The 13357-nt window shown below is 42.8% G+C and overlaps 1 protein-coding gene across 1 annotated transcript in view; it reads left to right on the forward strand.

Moving 5' to 3' along the window:
- Window positions 1–938: 938 nt before the first annotated feature.
- The window catches only part of GMDS (GDP-mannose 4,6-dehydratase), a 290357-nt gene continuing 277938 nt past the window's right edge, over window positions 939–13357 (forward strand). Inside the window, exon 1 of the mRNA XM_081206557.1 lies at window positions 939–1675. Within this exon, the coding sequence (XP_081062683.1) occupies window positions 1568–1675 (108 nt within the window). The 5' untranslated portion in view covers window positions 939–1567. The remainder of the gene's footprint in view (window positions 1676–13357) is intronic.

Genomic DNA, 13357 nt, shown 5'->3' on the forward strand with positions numbered 1-13357 from the left:
CCGCGAGATTTTTTTCCGGTAAGCAGGTGTGCCGTTGCCCAAAAACGTTTGGGAAACACTGGGCTAAGTTGCCTAAAAGGGGACTTAAGTCCCTACTTAGCCCCCTTAAGTCCCAATGTAGACGGCTTAGTCCACTTAATTTCCCACTTAGCCTACTTAGCTAAGTGGGCTATGGGGACTTAAGGGGGCTATGTTGGGTAAGCAGACTTACATGGGCTAAAGTTGGCTAAAATAGGGTTGCGATATCTCTGGATTTTCGCAGACAACAATGCTGTTCCCAGCAGTGCAGCAGTGTCCACACGGAAATGGACCATACGTCCGGGAGAACCCGGATATATGGCAGCCCACGTTGGCAGTGCCGTTTTTGCTGATTTATCTCAAAAACGGCATTTTTATTTTTTTTATTCCCCCCCCCCCAAAAAAAAAGCTCAACAGCTTTGGGCAAAACTAAAGAAAGCTCAACAACTTTCCATTTTGTGGACATGACCAAGCCAGCGCAGACGTTGCTGAGACAGGAGGGCGAACATGCTGGGAATGCGGGCTTGGGAGTGCACACCTTTGCTTCAAAATCTGTCCCGCCATGTGATACCCCGAAATCTTCCCGAAGCAACTTCAAAAAACACGAAAAACTTCACTTGCCTGCAGTTTACTCCTCCGCTCGCAGAGGGCGCTGAGTCCCCCTCCCCCAGCTCCCTCACGCTTCCTGTTCTGTACCCATCAAGGACGCGCGGACTCTCTTCCCTCCCTTCGCGTCATCGAAACCCAAAGCCGGCTGTGGCGAGTCCTCTTGCAGCCCCTCCCTCCCTTCACCTCCTCCGCTACGTCACCCAATCACCGCCCACCGCTCGCTTCTAGCAAACCTTTAAGCCGCACGGTGATGACTCGCCCGCCTCCTCCTGCCTCGCGGGAGGGAGGGGGAGCAAAAGCGGCGCTTCTCGTGATTGGCTGACGGAGGAGGCGCCTGCAGCTGTTTTTCAAGAAGCGGAAACGGAGTGCGGGGGGAAGAAGAACGAGGCCGGCCGGTCCCACACCTTATATCCCCTCGTGTGCGTGTTTTTCTTAAAGGGACCCCGCTGCAAGAGTTCCGGGTGGGAAACGCAAAGGGGAGGCAAAAAGGAAAGGAGCACGTGAGGCGCGCTCACCTTTACCTAGGGGGAGAAAAGGCGGGAAAGAGTGGGGGGCAGGTGTAAAGACACACACCACAGGCTCCCCATGCATGTTGGCCCCGACCTTCCCGCCCTGAACGAGAAACCTTTAATTTTTTGGTCGAGGTGAGGTGGCTTTTTGTATCCAATGGGCACCTCAGCAAAGCAAATATCGGGCCGTGGAAGCCAGCCAAGTCCCCCCACCCTGTCTCAGGTAATAGGTGATGCCCCCTCTACCTGGAGCCTGCAAGCGCCCCTGTGAGCGCAGCTGATTGCTGCTGCTGCCCTCGAAACGAGCGCGTGGGGCGACACGCCTTCTCTGCAGTAACAGCTCACACGTCCTCGCCGCCACCCCGCTCCTTCCTTCCCCCTTGGGTGCCACGGCATCTGTAAACTCCTGCAGCCCCTCCCCTGCCAGGGCCATGGCCCATTCCCAGCAGCAGGAAGACACCTGCTCGAGCTTGGCGACAGAGAACTGTGCAGATATGAGCCCCAGGAAAGTCGCCCTCGTCACTGGCATCACGGGCCAGGTAAGTGCATCCCAGTATATTATTACGATACGATAATCTTTATTGTCATTGCCCCATACAGAACAACGAAATTGAAAAAAATTGCATCAGACATTCAAAAACCAACAAGCCTGCTATCCTAGCCTGGTTAGCCCCCTAAAATCTCTGATACCCCATAATTAAATACAATATACTCTCGTAGAGACTACCTTACACTGAGTTCAAAACCAAAATCGCATTTGAATAGAAACTTTCTCAGGCAGCTAGTCCTGGTCTTTATAACCCTGTATCTTCTTCCAGAAGGCAGAAGCTGAATTGTTATTATTATCATGTGCTTATTTTCTAAAAAGAATATGTTTGGGGGTGCTCTCATTTTGACTCAAGAAAATCACCATTTTATAGTTTAAATTGGGGAAAACACATGCAGTAAATGGGCAAAAGTACAAAGATTCGCAAAGTGTTTGGGGGGGTGCATACCTCTGAGTCCCCCCCAGAAAAAAGCACTGATGATGATGAAGCCTAGTCTCACCTGACCTTTTTATTTCTGTTGTGGAAGGTATCATGGAACATCTGCCTTACCAAAACTGAATTTGGCATTGGGGGAGGAAAGGGAGAGGGGAATCAGTGCAAATGAGTTTGACTGAACCAACGTGATACGTTTCCTTTGTGAAACCTGAACCTGAAATACTAATCGCACCAGTGCAGTTACGAGTTTCAAAGCTAAATGTCTCTGTGGTGGACGTATAGGTGTTTGTTAGCAGCTATGCGAGATGTCAAGCGGCCACCAGAAGTCTACTTCGAGAGCCTTCAACTGGAGATGCCGGTGACTGGACCTTATACAAGACATGTGCTCTATTACTGAAGGGTTGCTCAGTTGGTAGAGCATGACTCATGAGACACTTAAGGTTGTGGGTTTGAGTCCCATGTAGGGGGTTGGACTAGATGATCCTTGTGTTCCAACTCTATGATTCTATTAGCTCTGAGTTGTGGGTGACCTCTTTCATAAAATGTTGTACTAAATACTGCATATGTACAAACCCACCCCACCCTGTTTTTATTGTCTTGTTATACATCACACAATAGTCTCTATGCGGAAGAGCTTGTTCTGAGTAAAAATGCAAAATGTGGGAATAAATCATAAGTGTGCACTCAGTTCTATGGTAGCACTAGTCTCTTGTTCTTTTAGTAGTTGCAAGAACTGAAGAACTGGACTGTCAGCAGCCTGTTATAGTCAGGTTATGTTGTATGTTACATACACTTTTTAAAGTGTTCTTAACATTGCTGCTTTTATTTTGAAGGAAAATCTGCTAATCAGCAGGTGTTACAGTGAAGGCAAGTGACTACAATATATAGCATTTTTTCTTTCCCTCCCTTTTCTCTGCTGCTAATAAACTTTAGTTCTATTAGTCAAGATATATACACAACTCATTTTTGACATATTTTAATAGCCATAATTTGCATTTCTAATGTGATGGATGTGCCTGTTTTTGTTAGCAGGTTCTGAGAATCCCTTCTGTGCCAAGCTGAGGGGTGTGTGTGGATTGGGCAGGGGTGCTCCTCCACACAGTCTCTTCTGCTTGCCAGTTAAGTGGCTTGATGCTGTGGATATGATGATGGCCATCACTCTGTAGATTCCTAGTTGGATGGGGGAGGAGTTTGGATTGCTCTCTTGGTCATGCTTAGAGAAGACCCATTGAATCAAGGTGATTTAAGTTAGTCATGACTAACTTAAATCCCACTGATTTCAATGGGTCTAGTCTACGTATGACTTACAGTATAATCCTTCTCATATCTACTCAGAAGTACATCTTATTGAATTAAATGGGGTGTACTCCATTGATAAGTGGAGTTAGGACTGCAGCCTAAGTCTGGATCCAATCCAGTCTATGTAAGTTAGTTAGTTAGTGCCCAAAGAGAACTATTTATTTGTTTAATTATAAGGGGAATGTTAACAGACAGCACCAGCAACATATCAAAGCCATGGGGCCTAGGCCAATACTTTGTTAACCTATAATCCAACCCTCATCAAAATGACCTGTATCTCTATTGTCATAAATATTAAATCACACACCGAGCCAAGCGCAGTTATTTTCATGGTTCTACAGTCTCTCTGCAGACCATCTGAATGGAGTGTAATGTTATGCCATCTCCAGCTGGAAGTACATACAACAGCTTAATTCTTTTAAAAAATACACTGTGTGGTATCCAACACTCATGTTCTGCTAGCACACACAACTTGTGCTAGCGGGAAGGAACCTTGCCTTCCTTTCCTCCTGTCTGTGCCTTCAAAATTAGCTACAGAGGGTTGGAAGACCCTCCAAAGATGATTTGGGGGAAGTGTGGGGAGGGAAGAGGAAACAGAAGTGCTGCTGCACCAGCAGAACTTTGCTGATGATGCTTTGGTTACAACCCACTCCTTACTTGACAGAATTGTGTGACTTATTGTGAAATGCAAACTGGCTAGCGTTCCTTGCATGACATATTCAAGATTACAATATGTTATCACCGGTACTGTTTGCTTTTAACAGGATATGCACCGGATGCCCAGCAGTATAAAGTGTTCGACAAGATTATAATCAGTATTGTAAACCTGCTGGAAGCTCAAAAGTATACATATTCAGAAATTCATGTACTAAAACTTTAATTTTGTGGCTCTGTCTCACAAGTATGAAGTGTAACAGTGACAAATGAATTTGAAAATACGTCAGAGAGCAATGATTCGTGGTCATTCCATCTTCTACATCTCAGATGTATATTACACTGTTCTGAGTGGCACTCATTTTCCATATTGGCTTCAAATATCTAGTTGTCCCCTCTACTCACACTTTTCTCTTTTTCAATTACAGTGGTACCTCAGGTTAAGTACTTAATACGTTCCGGAGGTCCGTTCTTAACCTGAAACTGTTCTTAACCTGAAGCACCACTTTAGCTAATGGGGCCTCCTGCTGCCGCCACGCCACCGGAGCACGATCTCTGTTCTTATCCTGAAGCAAAGTTCTTAACCTGAAGCACTATTTCTTAGTGGAGTGTGTAACCTGAAGTGTATGTAACCTGAAGCATATGTAACCCGAGGTACCACTGTACATTACTTGCCCGTATGCTCCCTCATGCCACTCTGAACCTCTTAATATTTCATACTTTTTTCTATGTTAGAACAAGCTTCCCCTTTTAGTTCATTCAGCTAAACCTCCCTCTCTTTCAAATGTTTTTACAAACCCTTCCCATATACAAATCATTTCGCAGAGAATCCTAGACTCATTTCACGCTGGAAAAAACCAAGGCCTTTTTCCAAGGTGCATGACAAGAAACTAGATTAGTCCACCCCTAACTGTATTACATTCTTCTGGGCTCCAAGGTTATAGTTATGCCTACAAGGAAGTTACATATTTGTTCTAGCATTTGACATTTTAAGAGATTGCTCAAAGTTTATATGATAGGTTCTCCCAAACAATCCTGGGATAATTTCCTGATTTGTTAACTGACAATATGCTAAAGTTCACGTTTGGATATAAAGGGGAAAATCTGCCTGGATTTTCATTCTGAAGCTAATATATGACAGCACGAACACTCTGCCCCTCCCCCCCACTAGATGGGTTTATGTGGGTTTGTGTCCTAGATGGGTTTATGAAGACTTGAACCATCATCTGAACCAGGCCGCAGAATATGCTTGATGAAATGTTGTTCTCATTCAAGCTGATTAAGCTTTTTCCTTTATCTCCATTGTGCTAAAATGTTAGTCTTGAGATTCAGCAGTCTTGTGTTTCACTTGCTGGAAAGGATTAGATACAATGTAAGCTAACCAAAGTTTATTCATAATATTTCAGTAAAATATTGAAGAAGCCTTCTAGGATTGTAAAGAAGAAGGAAGCAATAAATTAGTAACAAGTACTGTATATGTTTAAAAACATAAAATATTAACTTTGTTACTGTTAAAAACACATTTGTTTCCATTTACTAAGGGACATTGTTACAGTTAACAAATCAAGTCGCTTTTCAAACAGCACATAATTTGTAACTGTTCTACAGATGGATATAGTTTACCAAAGAAGTAGGTTTTCTAATATCTGCCATGCAAATTGGCTGTCTATGGCTTGCTAAAGCAGCATTACTATAAGCAATCAGACTTGATCACGTACATAAATGTACAGAGAGCCTCTGACAGCTAGTCGCAATAAGAACACTGACATTCCAGAGCACTCATGGAGTTGACAAGCCAGTTTGGTCAAAAATTGTATTAAACATTAAGCTTCTGCTATACTCCAAACATATTAATATTTATTTCTTACTTCACTTCACCCTACCCCACGTTAATTTTTTCTTCTTTTAAGGGCTTTGAATGCATTACTGGGCAGATACAGTGGTACCTCGGGTTACATACGCTTCAGGTTACATATGCTTCAGGTTACAGACTCCACCAACCCAGAAATAGTACCTTGGGTTAAGAACTTTGCTTCAGGACGAGAACAGAAATTGCGCGGCGGCAGCAGTGGGAGGCCCTATTAGCTAAAGTGGTGCTTCAGGTCAAGAACAGTTTCAGGTTAAAAATGCACCTCCACCTCTGGAACGAATTAAGTACTTAACCCGAGGTACCACTGTACTAAGAAGTATAGTATTTGAGCTCCTTGGTCTCAGTTTTTGCTTACCACAAAGCAAACTGAAAACCTTCCAATATCTGGAATACAGTGGTACCTCGGGTTAAGTACTTAATTCTGGAGGTCCGTTCTTAACCTGAAACTGTTCTTAACCTGAAACACCACTTTAGCTAATGGGGCCTCCCGCTGCTGCTGCGCCGCTGGAGCACGATTTCTGTTCTCATCCTGAAGCAAAGCTCTTAACCCGAGGTACTATTTCTGGGCTAGCAGAGTCTGTAACCTGAAGCGTATGTAACCCGAGGTACCACTGTAAAGAGTAACAATGTTTTGAATGCATTTAAAGTTTATTTGTGTTTGCAATAAGCTACACTCTTCTTTGTTAAGAACCTGACTGAGATGAAGTAATTTACCGGGGAGGACCTGGTTGGTGGCAGCGGATTAGTGGTGTACGGGTCAATAGTCTGTGAGACGACTGGGGGCTCCGTACGAATGCCACACTTACCATGGGGAAGGGCTGTAGCTTAGTGGCAGAGCATCTGCCTTGCATGCAGAGGGTCCCAGGATAATCCCTGGCATCTCCAGGTATGGCTGGAGGAGATTCCTGCCTAAAACCCTGGAGAGCTGATGCCAGTCAGTGTGGACAGTACTGAGCTAGCTGGACTAATGGTTTGACACAATGCAAGGCAGCTTCTTAGGTTCCTAGAGTCAAATAAGATTTCACTTCCTGGATAGGAATATAGTGGTACCTCTGGTTGTGGACAGGGTCCGTTCCAGAGCTCCGGTCGGATCCCAAGGTTTCCTCAACCAGAGGGAATTTTTGTGCATGCGTGTGGCACAGTAGAGTGCTTCTGCATGGTGAAACACTTCTGGGTTTGCTGCTTTCGCAACCTGAAGTTTATGTTACCCGAGAGTAACATAATAATAATAATAATAAATTTTTATTTATACCCCACCCTCCCCAGCCAAGACTGGCCTCAGGGCGGTTAAGGTGAGGTGCTACTGTATATTATACCAAGCTGTTGGTGTCACTGCAGATGATGATGATAATTTTATTATTTATAACTCGGCTGTGTTTATAATCTGGCTGGGTTGTCTCAGATAGCTGAAGCCACTCAGATAACTGAAAATCAATTCATATCTTAATTTTCTGGTGATCTGTGAATGGAAAAATGCTGAAGCAAAAAAGTTTGGCGAGGCCATTATTTATCTACCGGACTTGAATTTGATGTTTCCTTTTCACTAGTGTGGAGAATCTTACTTGTAATTTCTTTTGAAAGTAAGTCAAGAATAGGTATTCAAGGTTTAGTGTAGTGTTAATATAAAATGAAGTATTGTTTTCTGTTGCAAGAGCAGTATATCTGTTGGCTTCAGTATACAGTAATGCAGGGGTGTCAAACTCAAATTCATTGGGGGCCGCATGAGCAGTTTGGTCACCCTAAAAGGGCCGGTTGTATCTGTAGGACTATGTGTCCACTCTTTATTATCATAAATTATTGTCACTGCATTCAATTATTACTGTTTTTGTAATAATGTAGATGGTCCACTTTACATTTATTTTAAGGGTGTTTGGAGTGTGTGCGCGCGCCTCTCTCTCTCTCCTACTCCCCCCCCACCAGCCACCCCATATTCCCAAAGAACAACTTGATCACGGGCATCGTCAGTCCTGGAAAGGCTGGCTGTGCAAAGATGGAGAGGGAGGCGAAATGAAGAGGAAGGGAAGCCCCAGGCTGGTGAAATCCAGCGGGGAGGAGAAGAGGACGCCTCCCGCAGGGCGAGTTTGCATGCCGGGAAGGATCGGGAAGCAATAGCAGGACGTGCGAGGAGAGAGGGGGTTTCGAAGCCACCCACCCTGGGAGCGGACTCTCCTTTAAAAAAAAAAAATGATGATGATGGATTCTTAACATCTGGTGGGAATTTTATTTTCTCTCTCTTCCTGCTTTCTCCTCCTCCCGCCACCAAGCTCACCACCACTGCCACCATCAGCCTCTCTTTGCATCTGATGTGCGATTCTGGGAGGGGGGAATGCAGAGGAGTTGGAGGCAAGGCGAACGGATATAACAACGCAGAGAGTTTGGCGAGGAGAAGACGCGGATGCTCCGGATTGCTGGCTTGCTCCTGGCTGAAATCAGAAATCCGATTGCACACTGGGTTGTGATTGGAAATCTAATCAGATCCTGGGATCAGCAAGGGGGGAGAGCGTGAGAGCAGCGGAGGGGGGCAGAGAGGGAGAGAAGAAAAGAAGAGCCCCAAAGTTGGCGTTTCTGAGAAAATAATTTCAGATGTTGCAAGGGGATGCCCCTCGGTGGAGGGCGGAGGGGGAGACACGGGAAGCACGGCCTTGGGAACCCCCCAATGTAACGTGGACACACATGGATCTGCTCGCAGAGAAGGAGCCGCTTGGCTGGAGCTGAGCAGACATAACAAAATCGTGTTATTAAACCAAACAGCGGCCGTTTCAGACAGACGGGGCTGCGCTGCTGCTGCTGCTGGTGGCGGCGGCAGCAAGGGAAACCTTCCGCAGAAGCCAAAAACGCTTCTCTCCCACCAAGAGGGATTCCAAGGTGGCTGAGGACTGGAAGAAAAGGGGAGTTTGGGGGGTGGGCAGGGAGGATCCAGCATCCCCGGAGAAGATCCAAGGCTGGAATAAAAAAGTTTCTCCGAGGAGAAAGACTCCCCCTCCGTGGCGCAGAGAGACCTGACCTTCCGCTTGCTCTTTTTTTTTTGAGCAGTGAGCGGGAGAGAGAAGCCAGCTGCCCGCCCCGCTTCGGCCCCCGACGATGAAAGCGCAAGTTGAGAGACGCGGGGACATTTGAAGCAGCAGCCACGTCCTTAAGAGCGACGGGGGGAGGCGAGTAGGGAGCCGCACCATGTAAACTTTCTTGTGTCAAAAAAAAAAAAAAAAAGCGAGAATAAAAGGTGAAAGCTGGCGGCCAGCGGCGGCTACACGGGCCACATGACGAGGTCTGGCGGGCCGGATTTGGCCCGCGGGCCTTGTGTTTGACACCCGTGCAGTAATGGGACATTTGGAGTGACTACTTATCTGAACACACAAAGGTTATTGTGATTTTTAGTAGAGCAATTATTGATACCATTTACTTTGAGGGCAATCATTTACACCAGGTTTTAATGGGAATGAGTGTCTTATGTAAATTACTACTTTTTGAGTTAGGAAAATGATAGAAGGGTTTAATATATTTCTGAAATCTGCCATTTTTTGACATTTGTACAACTACTGTACTAGGTGGAAACCAGAGCTTTTATTCCTGACTTCCTGTAATTGAGTTACTCTAGACAAATTTCCACCAGGCTTTGTACAATAAGTATAGTATTGAATTATTGTGTGTGTGTTTTAATTACTTATTTTCTTTATTTTCTCACTTCTCAGTTGTGTTTTGTATGTGCTAAGAATGTCCAAATTTAACTAATCTTGTAGCAAGGGCATCTTTTTATTTTCTAATGCATCTTCTTTTTTCTTTTCTTTTAAAAAAATGTAGAATACTGAAGCTCTTTTAACAGAAAATTAATCCTATATTATTTTAAATAACAAAATAAAATGTACAGTGAACTAGGTGCTGTAGCCAAAGATTTGGCTGGTTAGAATAAGAGCAGTTTTGTAGTGATGGAACTGCTCCATCATATTTATGTGTTAACTGATTTCTTTTTTCCCTTTTAAAGCAGATCTCTAAGTCGTTGCAAATGTGTTTTGGTAGTGCCTAAAGTATAGCTGCGGAACCTGTGGTCCTCCAGATGTTGTTGGACTTAAAACTTTTATCATTTCTGACCACTGGCCATGATTATTGGAGGTGCAGTCCAGTAAATCTGGAGGGCACAAAGTAAATGTCGAACAGGCCATAAATGCAACTTGCTTTGCAATAAAAGTAGTTTATTACTAATACTTGAAAGATTTCAAATGAACAAGAAGGAACTGCATGTGCCTTGCATGCTATCTTAATATGCTTTTTCCCCTTGAAAAAATGAATATATTCCTCACAATTCAATTACGAGTGATTGAAAATAAGATTTTTTTTCAGATATTTAGAAAATAGGGGAGAAAGTTATCATTTCTTCCCTCTTTCCTGATTTCCTAAACACCTTTCAAGTTTCCTTCAGCTAAGAAAGAGACCTCTCCTTAGTTTACTTAAGATAAGCATTAGCTTTGTTTATTGGCATATAGCAGGCGTAGGCAAACTCGGCCCTCCAGATGTTTTGGGACTACAACTCCCATCATCCCTAGCTTACAGGACCAGTGATCAGGGATAATGGGAATTGTAGTCCGAAACATCTGGAGGGCCAAGTTTGCCTATGCCTGGTATATAGGTTCAACCACATGCCAGTAAACTGATCCCTGTCCAGCCACTTTTTAGAAGCAGTCAATGATTGATCATCTTATTCCATTGGCTATACCACCAACAGCTGCTATTTAAATAACCACAGGTTTTGGGGTAGATAGGCATAGAGAACCAGTCTTGTGGGCGCGCTGTCCACTGACCATATCCCGGAAGCTTTAAGAATTTGTGCTGCTTGATCCAATCTGTCACTTGATGCCCAGCTATAGCCCTTCCTGGAGAGGGAAGGCTTAGCAACTGTGATCCGTGTTCTAATAACTTCTCCTCTGAATAATTGCATAGTGTTCTAAGCAGGTGCGGTCCCATGTACCAGACAGATCACCTCACCCCACACAGACCAAAACAGAAAAAGCATTCACTCATAGGGTGTCTGTTAACAATTCAGCCACCCTCGGAGGTTTGAGGAGTGGCAGCATGTGGAAGAGCCTTCTTAGTAGTGGCTCCCAAGTTATAAAATTCCCCTTGCTTGTGTGTCCTGCACATACTTTGTACACATTTCTGTGCTGTGCCGAGGTGCAACTTTTTACCCAGGCTGAAATGGGGATAGATGGATGTGAATTTTCCCTTTTGTATCTGACACTGTATTTTATTTTAGGTTTGTGTGTAATATTTTTGTTTTTAGATAAGACTTATTTTATTCTTACTGTATCCAGTCTTGAGATTTTTGGAAAGGGCTGGGAACCAATATAACAAAGAAAATATTATTTTGAGGGAATATATCTGCAATACTGCCACATATTAAGGAAAATAAATAGTTAACATTTAAAGTTTTAGGTTAGGTGGTTTTTTTTTTTTTTTGGTAAACAACTGTACTTGCTATGTGTTAGATATAACCTATATTTTAAATAGAAATGGGAGGAATGTTCCTTAATTTGGTGTCTAGACAGGGGAGATACACTTCCTTGTATGAAACTTGATTTCTTTAAAACTGGTTTAGAGTTGCTCAGGTATGCTGGATACAGACCTGCTACAGTTACTTCAGTGTTTTCCTGGAGTGCTAAAGAATCTTGGTACTTTTTAAACAATATGCTGTATAAAATCATCTAGCTTCTGCAGTATGGTAAGATGAAAGGTAGGATGCAAGTCAAAGTTGGATTTATTGCTGGTTTGTGTATAATGGATGATGTGTGTGTGTGTTAACTATTTTAGGAAACTCATGTTGATATGGGTGAGTCTGTACTAGCCAGGAATTGGAAGCCTGCGTACTGGAAGGAAGATTACCAGGTTTTGAGGGTTTTGAGATTATAAATATTGTTTCTTACTGAAGGGTGTCTTACAAACCTACAGTGAAAGAAGGGCACAGTCATGTTTAATTCTTAGATTTGAGAATCTAAGGCTACAGATTGTGACTATTCTTTTTTGCTTGTGGAAGGAATACATTATGTACTTCTTTTACTCTGTCTTTGCTTTACTTTTTTCTCATATTTGTTCCAAGCTTATTTTAAGGTTTCTCTGTGATTGCTGTGACTCTGCACCAATTAATTTCGGTTTTGACTTTAGACACAAGGAATCTAAAAATAAGCACAAAAAATAGTTTCTCTTCTACTGCTCAAGTTGTGATTTATCCCTATGCAAATAATATACAATTTTTACCAGAATTTCAGTGGTACCTCATTATATTTATCAAATGAAAACAACGATTAGTAAAAATAATTTGTAAGTATTGAAGATAGTTGGTCTATAAAATATTTTGTTTCTTATTCATATACCGTATTTACTCGAATTTAATCCTCACCTTTTTTTGGCCAAATTATGTTGCGAAAATTAAGGTGCACATTAGATTTGATGGCACATTTACATTTCTCAGCGAATACTTTTTTTGGTTTCAAGGTTCTGAAAATTGAGGTGTGCATTAGATTCTATGGCGCATTAGACTTGAGTAAATACAGTATTTGAATAGAAACTGTTAATACTTTGTGGCAAGGCAACACATTAGCTCATTACAATTTTTGATGACAGGGTTCAAAGTTGTGTCCTTTATTCTGAAATCCAGAGCTGGTGTAGGTATGTATGTTTGTAGCCTATGAAGTCTGCAAACAATTTATCTCACAAGTCTCTATACCTACAATATGAGAAGGAAAGAACTTTTGTATTCCAATTTCTTCATCAGTGAACTAGTTCTTAAATGCTCCCGTCTCAAAATCTAGACACCCCTGTTTTGGATTATGAGTTCAGAAATAGTTGTGCATATTCTATCAGAGGAGGACCAGGTGCTTTTTAAAAGTACTTTACCTATGGCTTCTCACTTCCAAACTAATTGAGGGAGAGCAAAGTTGTCTGTTACTGGCTGACTAGCAACTATGGAAAAATGAAGGACATCTAGTAAAATGTTGTTAGGGTTGTAACTTAAAGCAAAGCATGTGGTTTTGGGTGAAAAACATGGGGGAAACATACTTGCCTGTTTGCCTTTTTTCAGTTTTGAATTCTATGTACTTAAGTGGTTGTTACAAACTAATTCCCATCTATCCTGCTTTCCCCCTTACCTATAAGGTTTCACTGAGACTCCAGGACTTTAGTCAATTTGCTTCTGTGTTCACCACAAAATTGTAATATGTATTAAATGCTGACCTGTTGTATGATGCATACATGGCATCTTGGAAGGAGGGAAAACAGCAAATGTTTCTTTTGGCTTGATTATTTCTTGAAGATTTCATTGAGAGACCCAAAAGAAGCTCTTCACCTGATTTAAAATATAGGTGGAGAAAACACATCTTAATTGGTGAAGAAAATAAGTTATTAACTGCACATCTATAGAGTTGTGTCTG

This window comes from Podarcis bocagei (genome assembly GCF_964188305.1).
Source record: "Podarcis bocagei genome assembly, chromosome: 8".
Taxonomy (NCBI): domain Eukaryota; kingdom Metazoa; phylum Chordata; class Lepidosauria; order Squamata; family Lacertidae; genus Podarcis; species Podarcis bocagei.